At 38.1% G+C, this 27,285-nt stretch overlaps 6 protein-coding genes across 9 annotated transcripts; 5 read left to right on the forward strand and 1 right to left on the reverse strand.

Annotated features, from left to right (window-relative positions):
- The first annotated feature begins 34 nt into the window (after positions 1-34).
- On the forward strand, positions 35-10,482 carry LOC311096998 (F-box only protein 40-like). Its single transcript, XM_084136466.1, has 6 exons — positions 35-150; positions 382-421; positions 2,010-3,887; positions 4,251-4,433; positions 7,669-9,486; positions 10,137-10,482. The coding sequence occupies exons 2-6, from the start codon at positions 419-421 to the stop codon at positions 10,341-10,343; spliced, it is 4,089 nt and encodes a 1,362-aa protein (XP_083992592.1). The 5' UTR covers positions 35-150; positions 382-418; the 3' UTR covers positions 10,344-10,482.
- Positions 10,483-10,789: 307 nt separating this feature from the next.
- On the forward strand, positions 10,790-12,578 carry c1qa (complement component 1, q subcomponent, A chain). Of its 2 annotated transcripts, XM_084137467.1 has the most exons (4): positions 10,790-10,818; positions 11,277-11,348; positions 11,487-11,653; positions 11,778-12,578. In XM_084137467.1, the coding sequence occupies exons 3-4, from the start codon at positions 11,497-11,499 to the stop codon at positions 12,365-12,367; spliced, it is 747 nt and encodes a 248-aa protein (XP_083993593.1). In that variant the 5' UTR covers positions 10,790-10,818; positions 11,277-11,348; positions 11,487-11,496; the 3' UTR covers positions 12,368-12,578. The 2 variants fall into 2 exon arrangements, with proteins under 2 accessions (XP_083993593.1, XP_083993592.1); XM_084137466.1 differs by lacking the exon at positions 10,790-10,818 and having other exon boundaries at positions 11,259-11,348.
- Positions 12,579-12,794: 216 nt separating this feature from the next.
- c1qc (complement component 1, q subcomponent, C chain) lies at positions 12,795-14,547 on the forward strand. Its single transcript, XM_084137472.1, has 2 exons — positions 12,795-13,050; positions 13,859-14,547. The coding sequence occupies exons 1-2, from the start codon at positions 12,882-12,884 to the stop codon at positions 14,422-14,424; spliced, it is 735 nt and encodes a 244-aa protein (XP_083993598.1). The 5' UTR covers positions 12,795-12,881; the 3' UTR covers positions 14,425-14,547.
- Positions 14,548-15,229: 682 nt separating this feature from the next.
- Positions 15,230-16,605, forward strand: c1qb (complement component 1, q subcomponent, B chain). The gene is made up of 3 exons (XM_084137468.1): positions 15,230-15,393; positions 15,610-15,787; positions 15,955-16,605. The coding sequence occupies exons 1-3, from the start codon at positions 15,391-15,393 to the stop codon at positions 16,494-16,496; spliced, it is 723 nt and encodes a 240-aa protein (XP_083993594.1). The 5' UTR covers positions 15,230-15,390; the 3' UTR covers positions 16,497-16,605.
- Positions 16,606-17,711: 1,106 nt separating this feature from the next.
- Positions 17,712-19,856, forward strand: LOC311097637 (uncharacterized protein). 2 transcript variants are annotated; one of them, XM_084137470.1, is made up of 5 exons: positions 17,712-17,851; positions 18,177-18,316; positions 18,469-18,591; positions 19,291-19,516; positions 19,610-19,856. In XM_084137470.1, exons 1-5 carry the CDS (start codon positions 17,847-17,849, stop codon positions 19,725-19,727), a joined length of 612 nt encoding a protein of 203 aa, XP_083993596.1. In that variant the 5' UTR covers positions 17,712-17,846; the 3' UTR covers positions 19,728-19,856. The 2 variants fall into 2 exon arrangements, with proteins under 2 accessions (XP_083993596.1, XP_083993595.1); XM_084137469.1 differs by lacking the exon at positions 17,712-17,851 and having other exon boundaries at positions 18,063-18,316.
- A 126-nt stretch (positions 19,857-19,982) lies between these two features.
- Positions 19,983-27,063, reverse strand: bud13 (BUD13 homolog). Of its 2 annotated transcripts, none has more exons than XM_084137461.1 (11): positions 26,899-27,063; positions 26,624-26,717; positions 26,359-26,440; positions 25,722-25,764; positions 25,368-25,639; positions 23,099-23,382; positions 21,082-21,190; positions 20,857-20,995; positions 20,574-20,764; positions 20,345-20,426; positions 19,983-20,248 (listed from the first exon to the last, which is right to left on the reverse strand). In XM_084137461.1, the coding sequence occupies exons 1-11, from the start codon at positions 27,039-27,041 to the stop codon at positions 20,155-20,157; spliced, it is 1,533 nt and encodes a 510-aa protein (XP_083993587.1). In that variant the 5' UTR covers positions 27,042-27,063; the 3' UTR covers positions 19,983-20,154. The 2 variants fall into 2 exon arrangements, with proteins under 2 accessions (XP_083993587.1, XP_083993586.1); XM_084137460.1 differs by having other exon boundaries at positions 25,722-25,770; positions 26,899-27,060.
- Positions 27,064-27,285: the final 222 nt, after the last annotated feature.

A 27,285-nucleotide genomic window follows, 5' to 3' on the forward strand; every position in this document is an offset into this window, starting at 1 on the left:
TGTCAACTTTTCTACAGTTTATGTAACTTTTCTACAGGTCATGTTACTTGCTGCCAGCTGAGGAGACTATTTTTAACATGACCCACCATCTTGTTCCTTAGTCTCTTGTAACAAGCAGGGGAACTTCTTTAGATATGGTTCACCCTTTAGGTAAGTTGTTTGGTAGCTGTTTAGGTAACTGCTGTCAGTGCTGTCTGCAACCTTTCAGCATTAAGTATAGCTAGCTACGGCAAGGTCTTATAAAAGCAGGTACTTTTAAAGTGAAAATATATGGTTTAACATATACTGCACAAAGGTAACTGTTATAATTTATCAATGTGTGTAGATGTGTTACAGTATACAGACATTTTAAAGAATAAAATACTCTACTTTTTTTTTCAGAAACTGCTGCTGCTCATTGACGCTGCTTTGGATAATAATGGTATGTTCGTTTAATTTTCTCATTACTTAAAAACTGGTTAATCAGTGATATTTTGTTTGTAAAAGTATATAGCATAATATAGATTTGAATTACAGAATGGGTCAGCATTATATTACTGAGCATTATGATGGAATGGAAACTACAATGCATTATTATAATTAACTTAGCAAAGGTGAGATGATATAATTTAATATAATAGCTCAAGATTGGTATTGTGTGGCTTTAAGTCCACATAATTTAGATTTGAGGCTAATTATATATTATAGTACTCATAAAAGTTGACCCAAATCAGATAGATCTAAATAGTCTTTCTCTTCTGGTAAATGCACCAGAAGTATTGATGACTCATCTTGTACTCATTGGTGTACCTACATTTTTGTCCAATCAAATGCTCTTTAAAATGAGAATGTCCCTCCCTCTAAATACCACCTGACTCCATCTTGTCACGATTTGCATGTAGCTAAGTCCAAAGATGAAATGCGTGACGCAGAATGACGAAGGAACTTTTATCAACACAGAAAGCACACTACACATCTAATAGGGGTGTAACGGTACATGTATTCGTCCCGAACCGTCAACGGTACGGTGCTTTCTGTCAGACAACGAATACAGTCAATCACAGGCGATCCACGCTCCAATCCAGAAGGGGGTGCGTGCGGTAATGCAACGCTGTTTGCTAATCGCCATAACAGGAAAAAGAGCAGAAGAAGAAAAGCGCATGTGCAAATGACTTGAGTGCTTGAAAACAAGTCCTCTAGATGTGCGTACGCGTCAAATGCATCTTTCTGCACTCATGGACAATTTCTTTGAATTTTCACGGAAAATGGGGGTCTAAATGCAGCTAGGTGGAACAAACTGTAATTTACAGTTTGTTCAAAATAAAATAAAATAAACCTAGCATTGTGGATTTGTTCCTTTGTCCGGTAACACTCTAGTTTAGGGTCCAATTCTCACTATTAATAGTTGCTTATTACCTTGCATATTAGGAAATTTGCTGTTTATTAGTACTTATACTATAAAGCACAAATTAATGCCTTATTCTGCATGACCATATTCTACATCCCTTAATCCTAAACTGAATATCTAAACTGCACAACTACCTTCCTAACACAGTAATTATGGTTTTATTGAGGCGAAAGTCATAGTTAGTAGTTAGTTAATAGTGAGACTTGGACCCTAAACAAAAGTTTAGAGACCAAAATCGTATCGAACCGTTACCCCAAAACCGAGGTACGTGCTGAACTGTGACTTCTGTGTGCTGTTACACCCCTAACATCTAACTAAAAAAACTGAAGGCTTAAATGCACTGAGGGAATCAAAGAAACAGGGGCCAGGTGTGCAAACTTAGAGACAGTGACAATGAAAACCATGATCTAGAAAATAAACAGAACATGACTATGAAACTATGAAACTAAACAAGACATGATAAAGAAACTAAATTTGACCGTGACACAACTATCAATAAATAATAAATTATTTTTTTTACCATCCTGTTTCAGTAGGAAATACATCAATATAGAATAAATACTGTGCTTGTCAGCACACTGTGAGTCGTTTTGTTGTGCTTGTCTATTGTGTTTTTCCACAGAGCCACTATAGGAGATCTGGTCCAAGGTTGCACAGGCATTGTGAGACCTGTTACAGCCGCCGCTGCAAAGCCTCCATAGAGGTCTCCGTGTCTTGCATGGTCATCAACTGCCGCTTGCTCTGTGGGGCCTCCTTCCACATATGTAAAGAGGAGGAACACTCTCTGCTGTGTCCCAATGAGAAGGTACCCTGCATTAACGCGCACTATGGCTGCCCTTTCACCATGCATCGCTCTCAGCTGGCCAAACACCTTGAGGTGTGTCCTGCGAGCATCGTCTGCTGCTCGATGGAGTGGAACCGCTGGCCTGTCGAGAACCCAGATGCCCCTTTGTGTACAAACCTTCTTAAAGAGCTCCATGAGCAGGAATCACTGGACCTTTCCATGGCACTGAGAGACCAGAAACATCTATGTGCCAGGTTGAAAATGAGGAGCTGCTTTCCTGAGTTGATGGAGGAACAAGAAGAGGAACCTGCTCCAATAGAAGAGCACGACGATGAGGAAGCAGTAGGAAGAGAGTCTTTGTGTAATGGGATTCATGTCAACGGACGTGGAGGTTCAGTTTTAGTAAATGAACCATCAAAATCTTGTGAGAAATCTCTAAATGAAGATGTGGTCCTAAATGGCACCATTGACAAAGAGAAGTACAATCTGTTCGAAAAGATGTTTAGCATGGAAATGGGAGGTTGCAAGGAGGCAGAGGCGAAAACAGAAGATAAGAAAGGAAAAAATATGCCTTCAAAAGGTCCTTCTTTTACAAAGCCACCAGGAGCTTCTGTAGAGCCTGAGAAAGAGAAAGCCGATGAATCCCATGTAGATGTCTCCAAAACTGGATTTGCACCTTGGCAGGATGGCGTCCTGGATAGACTCGGGCAGGAGGTGAAACCCAGAGAATTCAACATGTACATAGTGCATCACGGGCGCATGCTGATCTCCTTCGGTCAGATGGATGCTTGCACGCCCAGAGAGAGAGATTTTGTTTATGGCAGCCTGGAGCCAATACCAGTCCAAACTCTACGTTCCTTCAAGGTTCCCAGTAGTTACCACCAAAAACGCATTCAGCAAAAAGAATTATATTCAAGAGCATTGACTGAGCACAAATGTGTCGGCACATCTGACCTTGATGTATCTAAAACCAATGGCCAGGAGATGGATGAGATGTTTGCAACCCTACTCTGTTCAGCAGATGCTGAGATACGGGGCCACAAAATTAGCGAAACTGTGGCGACAGATGGACTTTATGTTGATATTGCGACACAGACATATAATTTTGCCACAGCTCCCTTCAAATACAATGCAACTCTGACTGAAATTACAGAAGACAAAGATTTGAAACTTCACGTTGAGCTTGATACAGAAACAGTTACCCTCAGACACAACAAACACACCTCGGCTTTCACGTTCCTGTGTGGCCATTTCTTCCGGCGGGATGAGTTTGCCTCACACTTTAAGAACGTACATTCGGATATACAATCCTGTCTGAGTGGCTGGTTTGAGCAGAGATGCCCTCTGGCCTACCTTGGTTGCACCTTCAGTCAGAGAAGATTACAGCCCAACACACACAGGGCCAAAGTCTCTTATAACCAAGACCTCAGTATTTTCACCCTCACACCTGAGATTCCTGCCTCTCTTATGAACGATTTGCAGAGTGGTGCTCTAAAGGCACGTGCCAAATATGAAGATTCTCTCAGTAGCCTTCCCTTTGAGGTGCTTCTCCACATCGCTGGTTACCTGGATAGTTTCACCTTGTCCCAGCTAGCCTTGGTCTCACGATTGTTCAGGGATATATGTGCCACGCTTCTGCAGGAGAGAGGAATGGTGGCCTTTAAGTGGCATAAGAAGACATATTCTCATGGAGGAGCCCGCTGGAAACCTACAATAGTAAGGCTTTTTTTAATAAATATTTTTAAAATGTTTATTTTCAAAACATTTCTATAGCAATGAATTAAACTTTCGATAATAAGCCATTTGTTTAGTAGAAGAAAAAAAAAAAAAGAAAAAAAAAAGATTTTTGTTTTCTAAAAAAAAAAAAATCTCAAGGGATTCTACCAATTCCAAATCTGCATAAAATGAAGGTAGACTGATAAAATTGGTGTTAAAATCAGAAACGGAATAAAATTTAGGCCAATCAAAAATATTGCATGACTTTTTCTTTTGACAGGTTTTAATCAGTTTCAAGTTAAAGATCTCTTATTGATTTTAACTATAATATCTCCCTCGTATTTCTTTATCTCTCTTTCTTAGGTCTGGGAGTTCAGTACTCTTTTTAGCAAAGTGGATAACTGGTGCATCAGCAACACTCCATCAATGGCTGAGCACCTGAAACACTGTCCATTCTACCAAGCTGAACTAAAAACTGAGCCCTTTGCCCTGGCCATGTTTGACAACAAAAGAAAGGAGAGACACGGTTTGGTTTCAATGTTTATGGCACGCAAATGATACTGTAACTGTTTTATTTTTCTGATTTTTTTTTAAGATGCTTACAGCGCGGTTTGAATGCCCACTAGTGAACATTATTCTATTTATCATTTTTCTTATTTATTTATTTTTCTTTACAAATTATATCATGAGTGTATTTAAAAATTAACATTAATTTTAGGATGTTTGAGTATTTGTTACATTTTTGCTTTAATGACAGCAGAACTCAAGCTGCATGAAATCCATAAATTTGTGTAAACATGACTTGCTTGGTGGCCTAGAAATAACGCAGAATCATATTACTTTTTGGTTATTTATTAATCATTTTATTTCTAGGTTTAAATAAAATTTTGGATCCCAGAATTTCATGTCTCAAATGTACTTTTTATGTGTTTGATATATTACTGAATGTAGCCTTTTATTCTCTCTGTAAAACTTAAATTAGACATCAAATCACTGATAGTAACGCAGCATGTGATTATTGTCTTATGACTTAATTGTCATAGATTTCCATTTCTCTTGTCATGTTTACGTTTAATATTTTTAGTTCTAAACATGATGGGGACACTAAACCCATAGAGTATCTCTTTTTGCACACAACATACACACAATTATTGGATGATTAGATAAGCACCATTGTACAAATAGATCTTACAAACAAATGCTAATCAAATAAATAACCTAATACTGAAACTGTTTAAAAACATAATCTGTGCAGTAATTTATTCTTGCATTCAAACGGCCAGAAGCAGAAAAGCTGAAGAAACTTTAAAGAGGTCATGAATTAAGAAATACAAAATTTCTAGAGCTTTTGACATATAAGAGGTCATCATAAGTTTCAGAACTGAAAACTTCCTTGTTAGTCCAAAAACAGCTTTTATTGAAACCAAGGTCTGAAAATGATTCGTTTTTGAATGTGCCGATTTATGACGTCATAGATATTTGAAAGACCGCCTCTGCAGAAGAAGATCAACGCCTACTTCATCATTGCAACTTTGGCCCCGCCCACTGGCGTGTTAGTGAGATGACGAGGAGAGAAGAGCAATACAGGATCACTTGACTAAAAAAAAAATTACCTTCCAAAGGAACCTAATGCTAGGAATGTGGTTATTTATTTTCAACAATGTGAATGTCTCAGTTGAGCATAATTTATTTGTATTAGGGACATTTTACTGTGGATTCTTTGGTAAATCAGTCGCAATTTCGGCACAGGCTTTGCAAACTGACTTTTACGATATGGGGCGTGGGTTCAAATCCCACCGCTGCCAAGACAGCCTTTTAGAAGGCACTTGTGGCTGCTATGCCTAAGCGAAAAGACTGAAGAAGTGACACTGCTTGCTCCCGGTCTCTTCCAAACTCAGCCGCTTTTGCTTTCCTTGGCCGAACTCGGCGGGCTTCAGAGCCTGACGATGAAGGTCCGCACGCCACGTTTTCTCTATTTCTTAAAAAAAGGTGCCACGTTGGGGTAGCATGGCCGAGGGGTCTAAGGCGCTGGATTTAGGCTCCAGTCTCTTCAGGGCGTGGGTTCGAATCCCACCACTGCCAGCAGTGTTTTTAAAGAGGGCCAGACACCTTAAGTGTGCTCTTAAAAGGCGCAAATGCGGCTGAAAATCTGCACCCTCTCGAATCAGGGACAACAATAACTTACAATTATTATAATGTTACTTCAAAAATGACTTTAAATATAATAACAATGTATAGCCAATTTGACTCATTGAGAGTTTTTGGTGAACTGACAGCTACTTCATGATTTTGAGTTGGCTGCCATTTTGGAATATGGCCCAAAGGCTTTGATTAGGTAATTCAGTTGTGTTTGATCAGAGATGGAATTGCAATCTGCAGGGAGGGAGGGGGGCCTCCAGGAGTGTAACTGTCTGCCCCCTGTATTTAGGAGGCCTTTCCACCTGTCGAGGAGCTCCTTCAAGGCACGTCAAATTTCAACGAATTTAGCTGTGGAGAAGTGAGACATTTAAAGAAAAAATTGGTGAAAATGGCCAACGGAAGATGCTCCTGCAAGGTAGCGTGGCCGAGCGGTCTAAGGCGCTGGATTAAGGCTCCAGTCTCTTCGGGGGCGTGGGTTCGAATCCCACCACTGCCAAGACAGCCTTTTAGAAGGCACTTGTGGCTGCTATGCCTAAGCGAAAAGACTGGAGAAGTGACACTGCTTGCTCCCGGTCTCTTCCAAACTCAGCCGCTTTTGCTTTCCTTGGCCAAGGTAGCGTGGCCGAACGGTCTAAGGCGCTGGATTAAGGCTCCAGTCTCTCCAGCCACAAGATGTAAGTAACCGTGTTAATTCAAATGCCTGATCTATGACGGATTAAAGATTCATGTGTATAGTCAGATGTTCTTTGTCTCAAAATCATTTATTGCTGTTTATGTAACAGTAAATCAATCCAGTGACTAAACAGTCAACTTCACATTGTTTCTCTTAGCAGGATGAAAATAATCTGTTATTTAAACTGTGATTAAATTATATATAGAGAACGATCAAAGAAAGATCGTCCCTTTACAATCGCTGGAGGCCTGGAGCTGTCAATTACAGTGTGAGCTTATCCGTGACTTGAGTTCTGAAATCTCACTAAAACTCCCATTGTAATCAACAAATCTCTTATTTACGTTGTGTTTGCACTGACAAATCAGTGCATTATACGTTCTGTGTGAACTGGCGCTGAGCTTGGATGCCTTGAAAACACCAGGTACCGAGCGGCTAAGTTTGCAGAACATGTAACTTGATCTTGTATGCCACAGAACAAGTCACACTGCCAAGCATAAGTGTCTATTTTTAACAAATGGGCAGACACAGATATAGGCTCACTCAAACTATAAGTGAGAAAGCTGAACACCACTGTGGAGCTCACGGTAAAACACTATGGTACGTCAACTTTTGTTTGCCTTTTTAGTGTCTACCAAATCCAAGATGTAAGCATAGCAATCTAAATATGTCTATTGTTTCTGCAAGAAGCATTTAGGTCTTTAGCATTAGCTTGTGTTAATGATGGGCTATTTCTGAAATACAGTTTTTACCACACAGTGGTGGAATATACAAAGAATAAATACATTTACAGTGTGTATCTACATTATGTTGCAACTGCAGTATACGTATTCCAAGACCTTAATGATGTTCTTCAGGATCTGAGATTTGCAAGTCATTTACATTCACTTACAGTTATGTCAAAACACTTCCCAAACAGTATATCCAGTCTAAAACAATGTAAAAACACCAGTATCTTGCATTTCTTCACAGGGTAGACAAAAGACCCAAACATCCAAGCTTCATCGCCACTGTGAGAGCTGCCACAGCCGCCGCTGCAAGATGGCAATAGAGATTTCTGTGTCATGTGCAATCATCAGCTGTCGTTTTCTGTGCGGTGCCGTGTTTCACCTGTGCAAGGAAGAAGAACACATGCTTTTGTGCCCCAATGAGAGGGTGCCCTGTCTCAACGTTGAATATGGCTGCCCGTTCACCATGTGCCGCTCAAACCTAGCTAAGCACTTGACGGTGTGTCCTGCTAGTGTTGTCTCCTGCTCCATGGAGTGGAACCGATGGCCCATCGAAGAGTCTGAGACCCCTGAGTTCTATGAGAATATTTTGAAGGAGAACCACGCTCAGGAACCTCTGGATCTCTCGATGGCTCTGAGGGACCAGCAGCACCTCTTTCATTCTCTCAAAATGAAGATTATCTTCCCTGAACTTATTGAAAAGTTGGCTGAGGAGCCTTCAGTTGCGGTGCCAGAGGGGGCCGTGGGAGGGGTACCATTCTCGAATAGAGGCGAGGAAGAGTTTGTGTCTTCAAGCACGGAAACTGAAGAAGGAGATCTGACTCAGGAGGAACGAGAAGAACTGGCGAGGAATCCTAATGTGTTGAATCTCGAAAACTATAATATTTGGGAAAGAATGTTCAGTATGGAAATGAGCGGCTGCAAGCAAACGATAAAAGCTTTGGGGAAAAATCCTGAAACCTCTCACGGTAATGAAATAAAGCCACGAGCAAACCCAAGCAGGTTAGAAGTCTTACGGGAAGAGCGGGAAATGCAGATCGATGGTCAAGATGCAACTACTGACATCCCTCCGTACAACGCATACGAAATGGATGAGCATAAATTCCTCATCGCCACATCCCTGTTTGCATGTGACACAAGGCCCAAAAAGAAATTCATTTACGAACATGTGGAGCCCATGAAGATTAAAACAGTCTGCACTTTCAAAGTCCCAACCAGCTTCAAAGCCAAACACAGTCGCATTCGAAACCCTGTGCATAACAAGAAGGTGCACATGAGCGTAGACACATCTGACCTAGGTGTTGAAACCGATGACATGCCAAAATGGGATGAAATTCAAGCAACTCTATTGTGTTCTTTAGAGAGGGAACTACGGGGGCATCTCATAGCTGAATCAGTGTCCACAGACGCCCTTCTTGTGGACGTTGGAACTCAGACATATGATTTCTACTCTGCGCCTTTCAAAGCAGAGACCTCGCTGGCTGACCTCACTGCTGACCGGGCTTTGAAACTTCATGTCCACATTCAGACTGAAAGCGTCACCAGAAGACACAACAAATCCAGCTCTGTGTTTACGTACCTGTGCAACCACACGTTCAGACGGGATGAGTTTCCTTCACACTACAAGAATGTTCACTCTGACATCCAGAGTTGCGTCAGTGGATGGTTTGAACAGCGATGCCCTCTCGCCTACCTCGGCTGCACTTTTATTCAGAGAAGGTTTCAGCCAAGCTCTCACAGAGCGACGGTCATCTATGACAAAGAGCTTAGCACCTTCTGTCTCCGACCAGAGGTTTCAGACACACTGTATGAAGGTGTAAAAACAGTGACAGTGGAAAGAAAGCGTGCACGCAATACAGATTCTCTGAGCAGGCTACCTTTCGAGGTCCTGGTCCACGTTGCTGGATTTCTCGACAGCTTCACCCTGTCCCAGCTGGCTCTGGTCTCCCGTTTCATGAGGGAGGTATGCAGCACCTTGCTTCATGAGAGAGGGATGGTCTCGCTGAAATGGGAGAAGAAGGTCTACTCTCATGGTGGATGGTGCTGGAGAGCCAAAAAGAGGGTGAGTTTCTACAGCAATTAAAATTCTGAATAAATTCCGGCGTAAGTTGCAATGAACCGTTTATGGGGGAAAAAAATGAATTTTACAGTATTATCTCATCTTTATATCGAGTCTCATCTTTTAAATAATGTTACTTGTATTATGAAATTCAAACAGTTTTGATGCTCAGCACAGAGCACAGTGAACTGATCAATGCTTCCCCTACTAGTAGTAAAAAGAAGTCATGCCAGTGTTTCAGTGTTTGGTAAGATGTCAATAAAACAGATTGTGAACATGTCAGGTGACTTTTACCTCAGGAATGTCCATCTGTGTCCATCCATAACTCGCTATTTAGCTAGAAAAGACCCTGGATATTTTAACCTGTTACTGGTTTCTAATGATGTTTTTGTATATAAAATATAAAAATAGTAATAGTATATATAAAATATACAAAAATGCTTATTTTTTATGACAGCCACCAAGTGATTATATCTTGACAACAACCGATTGAAGTAGAAACATTTTGATATCATTAGAAAGCAGATAGATATTTAGCGCATAACTCTTAAAATGTGTCAGAATAATGCAGCTGTTCACTTAGTATGTGTATGAACATTTAAAAAAAGTAGCCGACTTAATATTAAACTAATTGACTTTCAAAACGTCATCAGGTTTGGCAGTTCAGCAACCTGTTCTCCACTGTGGACAGCTGGTGCTTCGACAAACTGCCTCCAATTTCTGAACATCTAAAGGTTTGTCCATACTACCAGAGGGAGAGTAAGACAGCACCTGTTCCTTTAACTGGTGTTCATGAGTGCAATGAGAAGGAAGCAAACAGGAATCAGAGTCTAGTCTCCATGTTGATCAAAAACAAGTAGAATCTATATTATAACAGACAATTAATTAAATGTTGTTTTGTGTGACTTATATATGAAGTCATGCATCTATGCTGAATTTCTGTGCAGTTTGATATTCTGTTTGTAATTTATTTAGGCATATGTGCAATAACGAATAAAAAAATAACCCCAATCTTTCAGCTTTGTTATGGAATGCTTTTGTACGGCTTACTTGTGTAAAGTATATACCGTATTCTTTCCTTTCACCCAAAACTGATAATTCTGCCTTCATTTCTTCCAAACCTGTATGCCTTTCTTTCTTCTGCAGAACAAAAAAGAAGACATTTTGAAGAACGAACTGTTTCGGTTACCATGCCTCCAATGTTGGACAAAAAACAAAAAAACACTGAAACATTTCTCAAAATATCTTCTTTTTTGTTCCCCAAAAGAAAGAATGTCACACGACATGAAAAAAAGTTTTTTTTTTTCTTTCAAATATCCTCATAGTGAATTTATGGTAAGGAGAACTTTGGGTTTAAATAAAAATTAAATTGTTTATTGTTTGGTAATTTGATAATTGTTGACAGATCGAAATCGGGTTACAATTTCAGGAAGCTAAAAACAATAGCTTATGTTTTATATTTTAGATTTATTTTGGTTTTACTTATTTTGTTAATGTTTTTTTTTTCAGTGAAGGGGTGATTGTCTTAAATAAAATTATTTAAAATATTAAATAAATGAGTCATGCAGGTTGTTTTGCAGCTGCATGAGGATTTTTTAAATGTTTTTTTTTTTAAATGGTTTTACATAATTTATTATGACAATAAATGCATGACCTTTTTGTTTTGAGAATAGGAAACAGATTGATGGAGAATGGGGAAGCAACAAATGCATGTGTTGACAAATTCAGTTTTTTTTTTTATATAGTTTTGGAGAAATTTTGGAGAAATGAAACCATTACTCTTTTTTTCTCAGCTTCAACCTTTTTTTTTTCATTTTACTGCCTACAATCGGGAAAAGAAGTGTAAAATTTACAGCGAGACACTGGTAAGGCAGACCTATCTAACTACTAAGGACTTTATAATTGTAATTATACTATTTTACATTGGCGTTTAGTTGTTTCTTTTAGTTACATTACCTCAAAATGCCTGTGAAGTTGTTGTCCTCATTTGTTGTTAATCCTAGATGTTTTAGGATGCAGCTTTTGGCTTTGTTTGCTTTTCTTTGGATGGGAGTGCTGCTTCCCTCTGCTTTCTGTCAGACTCACTGTGCGCTACATGGGAAAGATGGTGTGAGTGGAGTCCTCGGCCGGGACGGCTTGCCAGGAGCAAAGGGAGAGAAAGGAGCACCAGGTAAGAAAGTAATGTATATGCATGCATGTTCATGGGTGATCGAAAACAACCAGTTTAAAATAGCATTCTTTACACTTGTTTAGTACGAAGGAAATTAAATTATAGTTTATGAATGTTCTCTCAGCATTGCAGGATGAGCTGAACAGTATCACCATAGAGGAGTTCAAAGGAGAGATGGGCAGCAGAGGCCCCCCAGGAGAACCTGGTCCAAAGGGTCTCATTGGTAAACGGGGCCCAAATGGTTTCCCTGGTCCAAAGGGTCCTAAAGGATCCAGCGGAGGAAGTGATGCCTCCGCTGTCAGAAGACGTCAGAAGCCAGCTTTCTCTGTTCTGCGGAATTCAAAAGATTACGCTTCATATGGTCAACCTGTGATCTTTGATAGCCAACTTAGCAATGTCAATAATCATTTCAGCATTAAAACTGGCTATTTCACTTGCAAGGAACCAGGGGTGTATTACTTTGTGTTTCACGCATCGTCTGAAGGACACTTATGTCTCAGACTTAGGAGTGACATTGCACCTCCAGTCAGCCTAAATTTCTGCGACCTTAACCCACGATCACAATCTCTTGTTGTGTCAGGTGGAGTCGTTCTCAAACTCTCTGCAGATAATAAAGTATGGATCGAGCCTTTCACAGATGCTGGTGGTAGAAAAATGTCCAAAAGCATGTCTGTAGTGTTCAATGGATTTTTAATCCATCACAGCACAGAGTAGACTTATTAGCAACTCATTGCAAATGATATTGACTGATCGTAGAGTATAACTGAAGTGATGTAAGCAACTTAAAAACATAAATGAAACCATCTAATCTGCTTTGTACGCTGTATTTCAATCTTGTATTCATGTGTTTTGTTTTAAAAATGCTTTGTTGTCTTTGATAAATGTCACACATGAACAAATTCTAAATAAAAACAAAAGAACATGACTATAGAAAATTATTACCTTTCACTATATGAAATCTATTAAAAATTAAATGTGTATGTAATGAAAATAAAAGTTGTCTGATGTAAAGAAAAAATCAGTTTTGCAGTTATTTGTTGGGAATATAAAATATATGAATAAGGTTTTGTTTGAATAGGCAACAGTTTTGTGAAAGGTCCTTGGGTGGGTGCACGTGCAGGGCAAAAGAGGAACTGTGATTGTTATTTCATTGGCTTCTTCTTGTATGCCATAAGATTATAGAGCTCAGTCTTTCAAGACGTTCAAGGTTCAAGGCGCCACAGTAAACATGTTTGGTGATCACATCATTTTTGGAGCACTTTTAGCGGGTTCTCTCTGCCTCCATCTGGTCTCTACGGACACTTGTCCTGCTGGAGCGATGCCTGGTTTGCCAGGTATTCCTGGATTTCCTGGACGTGATGGAAGAGATGGGGTGAAGGGAGAGAAAGGATATCCTGGTAAGATTGAGTTCTTTTATGTAAAATAAAACATTCAGAGTGCTTATGGTTACCGAGAACCAGTTCTTATTCAGAACCTGTTCTATATTTAAAAATACCTAAACCGAATGACATTCGGTAGGCTACCGTTAGCCTACTGTTTTCGCGCGAGTTTGAATCCCGAACAAATTAATCTTTTGAGCCGGTTCATTTTAGTGGATCAAAATCATACAAAGCAACCAGTGTAGAGCAATTGCCAAATTACTCTAATGAGGTGGTTCTTTTAATGAATCAATTACCATTCAAATAAACACTTTATGCTTTTTTGTCAGTAGCCTATAGTCTATAGGCCTATATATATATATACAAAAATGAATAAAAGTGGCTTCCACCATGTTTAATATTGTTTAATATTAAGTCTATAGCGTATTGGATTGCATTTATGCTACCTCAAAAAAAGACTTTTTTTTGTGTGTGTGTGATGTAGGCCTATAGGCTAATAAAAAAATTTTTTCCCAAAGCTCAGGTCCTAATTCTTAGCAAAACAGTTTCAAAATTTGATCTGAGATTAATTAAGAAAGTGTTGAATGTGTTTACATGTACGTTTTGTCTATAGAGAGCAACCCAAATTAACAGTAAAACTTGCAGTGACCAACATTGAGGGAATATTTTGGTGTTTGGGTGGACCCCAAAATAAAAACATGTTCATAAATAGGGCTAAATTATATATCCTACTAAGGGTTAAAAAAATGCCAACAGGTGTCTTAAAGAGATAGGGTATATTTAACCTCTAAAATGATGTTAAAACAATCGGTGTGTGTCTTAACAGGGATTCCTATCAAACCTTACGAAGCCATGAAAAAAGGAGAAAAAGGGGAGCCTGGAATCAAAGGAAGGCCTGGAAAAAGAGGTATCAATGGGGAGGACGGCATAAGGGGACCACTCGGCCCCCCAGGAGAGCCAGGGGACCCGGGCAATTCAGAAGGTTCCACATCTTCCCTGCAGTCTGCATTCAGTGTGTCCCGTGCCACAAGATCGCTTCCTGAGCCCAATGCTGTGATACGCTTCGGTACTATTATCACCAATGTCGAGGGCCATTTCAATACTACTCTTGGCAAATTTATATGTAAAATTCCTGGCACTTATTATTTTGTGTTTCATGCATCATCCAAAGAAAAAAGTCTGTGTGTAATCCTAATGCATGATGATAAAAAGATAGGTAGTTTCTGTGATCACATGCAAAAGAACAGCCAGCAGGTGAGCTCTGGTGGACTAGCTGTTTATCTGAAAGAGAATGAGAAAGTCTGGCTGCAGACAAATAGCTATAATGGCCTGTTTGCAGAAGGGAAGAAAGCCGACAGTGTTTTCTCGGGTTTCCTGATTCATGCACACTGATTGATTTTGAACTATAAAGCTGAACATGATTGTTAAACACGCTGTATGTTTTAATCATAAGAAAAATGCACCCTATGTTTTGAAATCTTCTGATCAAATAAAATAAAATTATGCTTCACTAAATTGTTTGTCTCAAGTTTAATCATACCAAATGTTTGATTGGCTTTGACATACCTAATCCAAGAAGACTTGTCCTGACAATATGAATTGTTAACGATTGTTAATTAGTACAATTTTAGCAAACAATTCTAAACATTATCTGAATGACAACAATGCACAGTGTCTGTGTTATGTAAGTTAGCTATAGATAACCTATATATATAGATATATTTAACAAATGTGATACGTAAAGGTCATAAAGGATATAATGCTCATTACGGCTGCATTTATTTGAACAAAAATACAGTAAACAGTTGTATTGTGAAATATTTTTTTTTCATATATTTTTTAAAATGTTATTTATTCCTGTGATGACAAAGTTGAATTTTCTGCAGCCATCCAGTCTTCAGTGTCACATGATCCTTCAAAAACCATTCTATTAGTCTAAAATTTCTTATTAATGTTGAAAACAGTGGATGTTGATATCAACATCAGCATCAATATCAATAATATCAATATCAATACCAATAACTTCGCACCCAGAACATTTTGATCTGTAATAAACTTTTTAATTTCTCTACTTCCATATTCTATTTCTCAGAAAAGGGATATGAAACTTGCAAACATTAGCAAAATGAAATGTCAATAATGGAAAAAAAAAGTAATCCAAGGTTTATAAATCAAGATTCTGATGAACATGTGTTTTGTTACTTCCCTTTATTATGCAACACTGTTCTTCTCCTCTGAAACTGGGAAATCAAACCAGAGCTCTTCGTACATACAGTACAGATAGGAGAAAAACATTCAATGTAACACTCTTCTTTAAGGCCATCATCTGCATTTCCAACAACTGTTTTGAAAGATAAGATGGTAAGAAAAAAAGTCTTCTAATTATGAACCGTGTATTGTAATAAATATGTGATTTGCTTTAAAAAGTCTTACTGTAATGCAGCATTTGATTATTGAAAATGTACCGGCTTGTTTCAGCATTCACTGTATTATACGTTTCAGTTTGCGAACGGAATTTTCCAACAATTGAGTTCTTTTTATACTATGCTGTTCATTTCGATTTCCCCATTTAAACAGGCGTTTATCTTCATGTCTGCACATGCAGTGCTGCAACTTACTATTATGTTGTTGCTGGTGGCTTCCTCTGAGTCAGATACATGTGATGGGCACAGGGGTTTCCCTGGAAGACCAGGTATTCCAGGAGTTCCTGGTACCGATGGGAAGGATGGCGCAAAAGGAGAAAAAGGAGATCCAGGTGAAGTGATAGCGCTTCTTTTCTATGTGGAAATACTGCTTATTGAAAGTCAAAAATGTGCCCTCTATCTTCCTTGACTGTCCTAAATAAAGGCTAAAAATCCAATAAATTAAATAAAAAGTCTGCATTTAAATTCACATTACCTGGCTATGTGTGCATGTTTGCAGGTGAAGATGCATTGCCGATGATTGGGCCAAAAGGGGACCCTGGAATTTATGGATTCCCTGGCAGGCCTGGTCAGAAAGGGGACGAGGGACTACAAGGTTCACCAGGGGGAACTGGAACGAAGGGAGAGAGGGGAGTTTTTACTGGGGTAGATGCTCCAGACCAGTATTTTGTTTTCTCTTACAAAAAAAGTGCTAAGACACAGAGAGCTCTTCCAGACACCATAATCAACTTTGAGATCCCTCTGATCTCCGGGGAAGAGAATGTTTTGGATGAGGGTGTCTTCACGGTGAAAATAGCCGGCATGTATTTCATCAGCTACCACATTTCGTCTACCTCGACTGCCTGCCTAAAGATTCAGGTTGGGGCGGAAGAGAAAGTCAGGTTCTGTGATTCACCTGGTATGATAATGGTAACTGCAGGATCTGTGTTACTGCCATTGAAAACGGATGATAAAGTGTCTATCGCTGTCACTGCAACAAGCTCTATCTTCAGTAGAGACACTGACTGCACATTTACAGGCTTCTTGCTCTTCCCGGATTAATACAATGATTTTGAACAGCCACTCTTGTATTTACTCTTCCTCAGAATCCTCAAATCATAATTTGCAACCATTGATTGGGAATATCTAATGATTAAAGCTATAAACCATATATTGTTGTTTCCTGACTTATTTCACTGCAGATTTATTTACGTTCATTATTAATTGGTAGAACAAATTACACTGTAAAAATATCAACTTAAATTACATTAAACTGACTTGAAAAATTAGTTAAATCTTGTAACTTGTAACTTATTTTGATGTGTCAAAGCAATGTAAAAACATATGTTGTTAAAACTTATTGATAATATAATTTAGATAATATAATTGATAAAAAAAAAAGAAAAAAGAAATAGAGAGGAGTTTGGGGTCAGTAAGATTTTTTTGAGAGAAATGAATACTTCCAGTAAGGAAGCATAACATATATCGCAAAAAGTAGACATTTATAATGTTACAAAACAAATCTATAAAAATATGTTCTTTTGAGCTTTCTATTCACCAAGAATCCTGAAAATAGTATCATGTGTAACAACACATAAAACTGGTTTTAATATGATAATAATAAGAAATGTTATTATTAGCCTATTAGAATTATTGCTGCAGGATCATGTGACACTGAAGACTGGCGTAATGATGCCGAAAATGCAGCTTTGCCAACACACATTATTACTTTTTAAAGTATATTAAAATAGAAAACATTTATTTTAATTAATTAATCCATTAATTCTTCCATAATATTACTGTTTTTACTGTATTTTTACCAAATAAATGCAGCCTTGGTGAGCACAAGAAATTGCTTAAAAAAAAAAAAAAAAAAAAAAAAAAAAATATATATATATATATATATATATATATATATATATATATATGTATGAATTTTTCTATACCCAGCTAACAATTTTGACTTCCCAGAATGTTTTAAGGAATCTTAGTTCATGGTTATCAATGATACAGAAAAATAACATTTCTGGAACATTCTTTAGAAATTGGAAATAATCAAGTCTAACAAAAACATAAGGGGAATCATGTATTAAGAAATTGAGCAGTTTTTAAGCATAAATATGAAGACACTGAAAACAACAGGCTTTATTCAGGTTTAATTAAACTAAGAGCCTCATGCTTAGCACAAGCACAGCGTCACGTCAGTCTACGGTATTTATTACAGAACACTCATTGTTCTTGAGCTGAGTCCATCACCCTTCAGGCTTTCTAAAGAATAGAGCAGCCATGGAAACAGCCACTAACTGAGTGTAACAGCGCTTTCCAAACATGCCACTGTGCCGCAAGAATGTGACAAAAATCAGAAGCTAAACTGCTAAGGAATCAGATTTATGCAAAGAAAATGTGTCATGCATGAGGTGAGTTTCAAATCACTACTTTTAATTGTAAGAGAACAAGGTAAAATCATTTTAAACTCTTCAAAGGACATTGAAATCAGCCAATAACTAATTTGAAATTATATATATATAGAGAGAGAGAGAGAGAGAGAGAGAGAGAGAGAGAGCAACTATACAATGTTTTCAAAACTGGGTGTAGATCTAGACAAGTTTCATATTAGCAAGTCTCTGAGAATTGAAAGCAGGATTAAAATATATGAAAGTTTAATAATTGAAATCGGCTTCATTCATTTAAAACAACAACAATGTATAACATTTTTATATACATTGACATTTCACTCAATAGTAACTCAAAGATGACCACTCATGAAAAGACAATCAGCAAACAGCAGAGACCATCTTTCAGAATCCCATTTGGTCGTGGTCAAATGGTGTCGAAACACCCACAAGCCTTTCCAATGCTGGGAGAACTTCCTTCATTAGCAGGTAACACGTGGAACAAGACATTTTTAGAATTCCGTCAGATATGGCTAGTTAAGGAAATGGCACATGTCATTCACATAGTAGACAACTAAAGCATGTTTACACAAGTGAGTGCCACTTAGAAGAAAACAAATGCTGTCAGATCTTCTTTTCAGGCTTGCTGCTCTACCCTGATAAGCGGGAAAAGATGGTTACCACAACAGAAAGTGAATTTGGACCCAAAACATGCCCAAAGGTAGAGCCAAAGAAGATCCAACAGGGCCACCTAACTCTAGACGGTATGGAAATCATATGCATTTGGTAAAATAATCAGTTAAGTATATATTAGAGAAGCAACAAACCATCTATTGTAAACTTAGCCAACCTATTTTAGAGATATAAGCCAAATATTGGTTTACATAGTTTCTTGACTTATTTCACTGAACTTCAGTACGTTATTAAATAACTGATTTCCTTGGCAGACCAAATTAGACGGCTGGAAAAAAAAAATAGATACATTTTAAAGAGAAATATTTATAAACACCATTCAAAAGTTTGAGACAGATAAAAAATTAATACTTTTATTCAGCAAGGATGCAATATTTATTTATATATTGCTAATATTTACTTATTACATATTTCTAATTTTACACTTCTGTTCTTTTGACCTATTAAACAAAAATCACGAAAAAAAATGTATCACCATTTTCACAATAAAAATGTGACAACTTCTGATAATAATAAATGTTTCTTGAGCAGCAAATCAGCATATTAGAATGATTTCTGAAGGATCGTGTGACACTGTAGACATGAATGTACATTTTTAAATATTTCAAGACCCTGCGTTGCATACTCATTGCATTTAATTAGTATTGATTAGAAAATATATAATCCATAAACTATCTATTGTAAACTTAGGGTGAATTCATTTCAGGCAAATTGGAACACCTGTTTTGGAGCTCTATGATCCAAACATTATTATCTCTACATAATCACAGGGGACAGGAGCTTCAGCACAACAAACAGGGAGGATTACCCTTCTTATAACCTAGATGGCGCTCCAATTGCGTGGCAGGGAAAAGTCCCAGCAAGAGACAACAGGACTGGCCAAGCACAGAGATGTTCCCTTTACCAGCAGGACTTCCCGGTCCCAAAGAGAATCTATGTTAGGAGAAATCAGGTCGTACCTCATCCTGACAACCTGGCGATCAACACTTCACTGAGGCAAGTATACAACCACTGAACTTATATTCTTTTTTCATTCAAATCTGAACTGAAAATATTGTAAAAGTAACCAAATTAAATCTCTTTCTAAAGAGCCGAATACAGAACAGTGCAGCAAGAGGCTTTCCCAGGCTGGGATGTTTCTGTGCATGTCCGCCCAGCCCTTGCCCGAATCAAAAGAACAGATGAAGGCCAGAGAGAATCCTTATAGTGCTTTAAATCACTTTAAATCATGCATTTGTATTCAGCCTAGCTTTCATGACTTTAGACTTTTAACTTTTGTGTTTTTTAATCCACAAATAAATAAATAAATAAATATATATACACACACACACACACACAGCATATATTCAAATGTTTGGGGTATAATTATTAATGTGGTCGGTATCATCTAGTCTCTCTAAATCTGTTGTTAATTAAAAAATTTGGGTTTGAAATGACATTGATAAAGTTCAACACAAAATAGTTGTATTAAAAAAAGTATCATTTAATTAGGAAAGTATGTTTCTTGTACATAGTAGGACTGATAACCACACAGAATGTCTTGCTCAAAGGTTTTGGTTCATGAGGGAACGGTCCTAATTCTAGACAAGTCCGTTTTACATCATGAATCTCTACATTTGGATCTCCATCGACATCTACATGTCTTCCACACTCCACTTGTACGCCATCTCCTGGACGGCTTTCTTATCTGAAATCCTACAGTACCGCTTCTGCTCAAAACCGTTGGACCTAAAGGATCATAAGACAAGTAAATTAAACCATTTTCTTAGGTTAACATTAAGATACTTACAGACCAGCTGATATTCATCAATCTAAACCTCTTACCTGTCAACTCCATCCCAGCGATACCCCGGAATAAGGTTAAAGCGATTCGGAGGTGGGGGCGGACCTCTGTAACGAGGTTTTTCTGGTGAAACATTCACATGTAAATTATTACAATTACTACTGTTATCTGGGCTTGTTTTCAGATAAATCTCTGCAGGTTAGACCCTGCTTGTTAGAAAAATTAATCACAATCATTAACTACAAGGATTCATTTTCACATCATTTTCACCTTTGATTCCTTTTAACTGAGCATTTTTGACCTTCTTCTTGCGAAGCATAGCCGCCATCGGGTCTCCGTCCCTTTCTTGCTCCCTCAGCATCCGATCGAGGTCTTCATCGTCAATGTGTCTTGCTAGTGGTTTCTGAGCCTCCCGCATGGCATCGGTTAAGTTCTGCTGCTGCATTTCACCCTGAGCAAGCCTGAAGAAGGACAGCACAGATGTCAAAGTCACAAGACCGAAAAGTCACAGACCGAAAAAATAGCTGCAATTGAACAACTAAATAGACTTCACCCTTTTCCCCATTGCGCATATTTTTCATCCTTCTCTGCCTTTTCTCCAGCTTTCCTGCTTTGCTCTTTTCTCTCCGACTCCAGGTTACGTGTCCTACCCGACTTGTCTCGAAATATCGTCTCTGCATTTCTGGATGCCTCTGAGAGAGCAATGTGACATAATGAATGTTATAAATAAAACAACACTTTCTAATACACAACAATTATCAATGGATTTTCATTAAACCTTCAAGAGGCTTGTTGCGTTTTTCCTTTCTGCGAATTTCTTCCTGTTCTTTCCTCAAAACGTCGACAGACACGAGCCCTGCAGCTCCACCAGATAGCATTCGAGGGGCCTGTAAGGAAGAACAGTGAAATTCTCAACATAAGGATCCAAACTGCATCTTCAATCCAAAAGAAGAAGAAAAATTGTGTATATTTCATGTGAGATCCACTGAAAAGTTCATTATTTTATGAACGCTGTTGCTTATTTAATCCACAAAGGGGGTGTTTCTTATAGGCACAGCAAACGGAAAAAAACATTTATTTTAAAGTGAAAGTACTAACATTATAACAGGATCTCAGAGGAAACAATTAAATAATTTAATGTATTAAATTATGAAAAGGGTCATATGTGACCCTGGATCACAAAACCAGTCACATGGGTCAATTTTCTGAAACTGAGATTTATACATCATCTGAAAGCTGAATAATTGATGTATGGTTTGTTAGGATAGGACAATATTTGGCCGAGATACAACTATTTAAAGATCTGGAATCTGAGGGTGCAAAAAAATCTAAACATTGAGAAAAATCGCCTTTAAAGTTGTCCATTTCTGTTCACGATTGTGCAGCATTCACTCATAAAAATAAATGTTTTATATATTAACGGTAGGAAATTTACAAAATTTCTTCATGGAACATGATCTTTACTTAATATCCTAATGATTTTTGGCATAAAAGAAAAATAGATCATCTTGACCCATACAATGTATTGTTGGCTATTGCCACAAATATACCCATGCGACTTATGACTGGTTTTGTGATGCAGGGTCGCATATTTATTTCATACATTACTTGTTGTGTAATCAGCATTATTTAAAGCAGATGTTCTCAACTGGCTTAACTAGGCCTGGACCCCTTGTTGAGAACTATTAATACACGGGTGCAAAACTTCTTTATGGAGTTTACACTTTACTCCTTCCTGGAGAGATTAGCTTCAACCATAATTAAAGGTCCCGTTCTTCGTGATCCCATGTTTCAAACTTTAGTTAGTGTGTAATGTTGTTGTTAGCGTATAAATAATATCTGTAAAATTATAAAGCTCAAAGTTCAATGCCAAGCGAGATATTTTATTTAACAGAAGTCGCCTACATCGAACGGCCCGTTTGGACTACATCCCTCTACTTCCATCTTTAATGACGTCAGTAGAACAGTTTTTTGACTAACCTCCGCCCACAGGAATGCTCCCTCAACTCTACCGAAATTCGTTTATGTACTTGCGCACTTCTTATAACTTACTGTGTTTACTCAGCTCTTAGGTGATTTTCTGAAGTAAAACTGACGCTTCATCTTTTGTGTGATGTACAATAAACTTTATTAAACTCATCAGTATATGTTTGATCATCATTCGGACCTGGTCCGAAACAGCAGACTTGTAGGCTATTAATAAATAATGGATACATACAAGCAGATGACAAATACGTTATAATAACCGTAATTAAACTACTAAACTATACCTGTTTCATCTCTATACAGCACTCTGACTCTGTAGGCATTATTGTCCGACTCGAAATGAACACCGTTACTGAGAGTTTCTGATATTATCATCATTCCGTGAGATGAAAGTGTCCTGAGAGACTGAGCGCAAGCTCATGAAGCTCCGCCCCCTGGGTCGTCCAGCAGCAGCTTATTTGCATTTAAAGGGCACACACTAAAACAGCGCGTTTTTCTGAGCCCCAAAAAATGACAATTTAAACATGCTGTAAAAAATGATCTGTTGGGTATTTTGAGCTGAAACTTCACATACACACTCTGGGGACATCAGAGACTTATTTTACATCTTGTGAAAAGGGGCATAATACGGGACCTTTAAATGCACCAGATCCAGCTAATCAAATCCTTCAGGCGTATTTGAAAACAACAGGTATGTGTGTTGGAGCAGGGTTGGAACTAAACTCTATAGGGCTGTGGGCCCTCCAGGAACTGAGTTTTGCACCCCTGCACTAATATAAAGGATCCTTAAACATGAACCCTGAACTTACTGCATCAGGAGAGCGTGTCCTCCGTGGTGGAGACAGGTCTGAGTCCGATCCACGTCCTCCCTGTGGCTTCTTCCTGGGAGGAGAGAGATCTGAATCTGAACCTCTTCCACCCTGGCCTCTCTTTCTGGGTGGAGATTGATCGGAATCTGAGCCCCGTCGCCCACGAGGACGTCTGCGAGGTGGGGACTGATCGGAGTCTGAGCCTTTGCCTGTCCGGGCTCGTCTTCTGGGCGGCGAAAGGTCGCCTGTAGAAGCAGCGTGTGTCTTTTTTCTGTGTGGGGACCCTGAAGAGATTAATAAAAGCTAAATACATCATTTTGATGACATTCATTGTGTAACAGGGTTTCTGTTGCCGGACATTGGCCGAAAAAAAAATGAAATGTCCGACAAAATTAAATCTCTCCGGTCAAATTGTCAGATTAAAATTGCCTAATAATCTCACCCCCCCAACACAATCTGAATTTGAGAATAAGCCTAAAATGTATAAAGCAAAAATACACCGACCTTTGGCTATGTTATAAGGGAACAGGCTCTACCGTTTGAAAGTTATTAAACATTATTACATGGCTTGGTTGAATTCCAATGTGGAATGCGGTCTGTTATTTCTTGATATCAGACCGCTGCGAAGCACTAGCGGCGCCAGGAGTTGATTGTAGGTGGGCCTCCAGAAAACTGGATGGGCCAGTTAAAATAAGACAAAAAATAAAAAATAAATAAAAACGGGTTCCCCTTCATCTCCGTTTCAGCGCTTTTCTGGGCACTGAGGACAGCGACTCAGTAGCCTACCTGAATTTAATGCGTAATTAGAATAGGTAAAAAAAAAAACAGGATTTTTTTTTGTTGATTTTTTTAATACAATTACAATTTCATTTAATTTATTGTTTAATAAAATTATAGGCCTATTATTTTTAGTTTATTAACAGCAACAACAGCTGTAAAGATGAAGTTGACGATTGCCATCTCCGTAGTGAACGCGCCTATAGAGAGAAATGCACATCATGGATTACATAATCAGAGAGTAGCCTATTTCTTTTCGTTTTAAATTGTTAAAAAGACATTTCAAGCTTTCTTAAGATATATTTCATGTCTGTGAGGCCTACGCTGAGTTTCGTTAAATTAGGATGAGATGCGCTCCCGTTCACGAGCAATGCAAGTGACCGCGCGGGCGCCGTCATGATTAGGCCTGTCGTCTGCTATATTTGCTTCTTATTTATTAAATCCAGGCAATTGGTTGATACAACAATTATTAAAATTAAGATACAATTTATACAAAACGAAATTCACTTCAAAAAAGGTTTTCTACAAAACAAAATTTAATTAAGTGGTCAAAATCATGTCTGACCCGCTCCATGTCTCTCGATATTGCGCATCCTATCTTACTCGTGCGGTTCACTTTCAATAATCAACATAGATGAAAAAATAACATTATAATATTTTAACAAATATTAAACTAAATGAGCTTATTTAATGGCTACAACACGTATAGTAGACCTAGACTCTCTATTTGTACAAATTGCTGCACATTCATTTTATTCTGAATTTTGCACACATAAGTTGAAAGGCATTTGTTTGTGCATGCATAGCAAAACATATCTGCAACATTTATCAAGTTCACTGATAATTATACGCGCATTTATTAATTATTATCTTAATGAATAATGAAACAAGGACGAAGCATATAAACTGCGTTGTTTCGTTTAGAATGGATCGCAAATAGATCCGAATGAAGAAACGTACAAAACCATAGTAGAAAATGGGTCTCGAGCGTTCTTGCAGAGAGGGGGTTCTCGCTGCAGAATCGGATCAAGACGAAGCAGCGAAGTCGCCTTGCGGAGAACAAGGTTACGCGGCTTATGCGCATTGCAAGTTGTGGAGAGACACTGGGAAGTTCGCTTGAGTAAAAACAATAGGCTATATTTTATGTGGGGAAGGGGGATTGGTTTGTTAAACTATGAATGTGAAACCATAGTAAAAACAATTGGTGTTGATTGACGCCAATCGGACGTTTATGTTTTTTTCCATCTATTTGAAAGTTAGGCTAATAAACATGTTGCATTCTATACGCCCTGATTATGTCATTTTTTTAAGTTACATAGCCTGCCTCCAGTTTTCCTCAACTTGAATAATTAAGAGGCGATATTTGACCGGCATATAATCAAAATGTCCGGAAAACGAAACCTCTGCCGGTCACTTTGACCGGCACCATTTTTTTATAGCGGAAACTCTGTTGTGTAAATGTTGTTTCTGATTGGTGGATGGATTTTTATACCTTTGTCATGCTGCTTTTGGGTTCTGGAGGGTGAGCTTTTGAGGCTCTTTCTTGGAGGTGAAGGTGACGAGGAGTCGTGCCATCTGTTTTTGTTCTCGGTTCTGTGTCTCTGAGCTGAAAGGTCTGGCGAATCATGACGACCTCTCCTCAGAGGTGAGAGATTCGGCGAGTCGTGCCGAGGCCTCTTGGGCGAGAGGTCAGGGGAATCATGCCGCCCCCTCGGTACAGTTGAACTCTCCGGTGAGTCATGACGCACTCTGTCAGTGTCCGAACTAAACAAAGCAACATTCATTATACTCTCTATGCAATAACGATTTTAATAAGAATAAGAACAAAAGAAGAAAGGACAGTTACCTTCTATCTAATGTGGACTCCTGAGTTTCTTGGAGATCTTGCTCTGTTGCTAAGACATGAATGCGTAGACATGAATGCGTGAGTGCGTATATATATGGTTTCGTAACATTTTTCTATATATATTCAGAGTACCGTTCCAAAGTTTAGGGTTAGTAAGATTTTCTTTTTGTATATAAATTAATACTTTCATTCAGCAAAGACACATTAAATTGATCAAAAGTGACAGTAAAGATTTTTTTTTACAAAAGTTTTCCATTTCAAATAAATGCTGTTCTTTTGAACTTTCTATTCATAAAAGAAACCAGAAAAAAAATATCATGGTTTCCACAAAATTTAAGCGGCACACACGTTTCTTCTATCAAATACTTCTTTCAAAAACATTTAAAAATTTCTTACAGTCCCCAAACTTTTGAACGGTAGTGTATAAAATCACCCAACTAGTAAACATGCTTGTGTTTTACATTATTTAATAATTCATAATACATGTTTGTTCCACTTTAATCTGATGATGAGCATAACAAGTTGAGTTTTCAACAGCCTAAAGCCGTTCTGTTTATTTCAAGAATTTAAAAAATAAATCCCAGATGTTTTCTCAGACATATGAATTCCACAGAAGCACGAGTAGTCAAAGTCTTACCGCCCAACACTTTCCACTTGTTGGTTCGAAATACCTCGAGCTGCTTAATCTCATCTGGGCGTTCATCTATCACGTCTGCAATCTAAAAAAGACATTTAACACTGTTGCAAATTCATGCATGCAATCCATGTTCAAAAACAAAGGTAGTAGCAGTACCATAGTACTTTTCTAATAGTGATCACTAAAGACCTGACTACAATAGTATTTATGTTGGCTATGAAAGTGTTAAAAAAGCTTAAAATAGGTAAAGCGTGCTTCTACACACCACAGGCGCCTCATCATCCTCGTCTTCGTCTTTATTTTCTTCTTCGTTAAGAGCAAGTTGCCTCCAATCAATGTCATCATCAACAATTTTCATCCTGTAGTTTAAAATGACAATTTAGCTGCTTGAGCACTTGACAAACTATTTCCTAATTGCTGTGTATTTAGCCAACTCCGTAAGCATTTGAGCCTGAGCCACAATGTCAGTATGTTAAGTGATTACTGTAGATACCGAGAGCTAAATCTGCATTTCTGTTAAGTGTGTCCGATCATATTTACCCTCTCCCCGTGGGTTTCGGCCGTTTCTTCTTAGACTTCTTTTCTTTAGACTTCTTGCCAGCTTCATCATTTGATAAATACCGTTTAAGGTAATCTGCCTTGCTGAACGCAGCACCTTCGCTAATGCCTGTGGACGTAGCCATCTTGTTTATGTATTACGTCACTGAACGGACGCTGCTAAGGGACAAAAATCACAACGCAAAATACAAAAAAAAAAAAAAAAAAAAATCCATCTGGCCAGCAAAGTTGTTGTTGAAGTTTCTATAATTGTGTAATACTTATAAAAAAAATATAGCCAGCTATAATACACTTTAGTTCATTTTATAATTCCCTGTATTTACCCTCTTTTTAATATTTGCATGTAGTACAGGTAAACTACATATATGT

This window comes from Abramis brama, assembly GCF_963993115.1.
Source record: "Abramis brama genome assembly, chromosome: 15".
Classification (NCBI taxonomy): Eukaryota; Metazoa; Chordata; class Actinopteri; order Cypriniformes; family Leuciscidae; genus Abramis; species Abramis brama.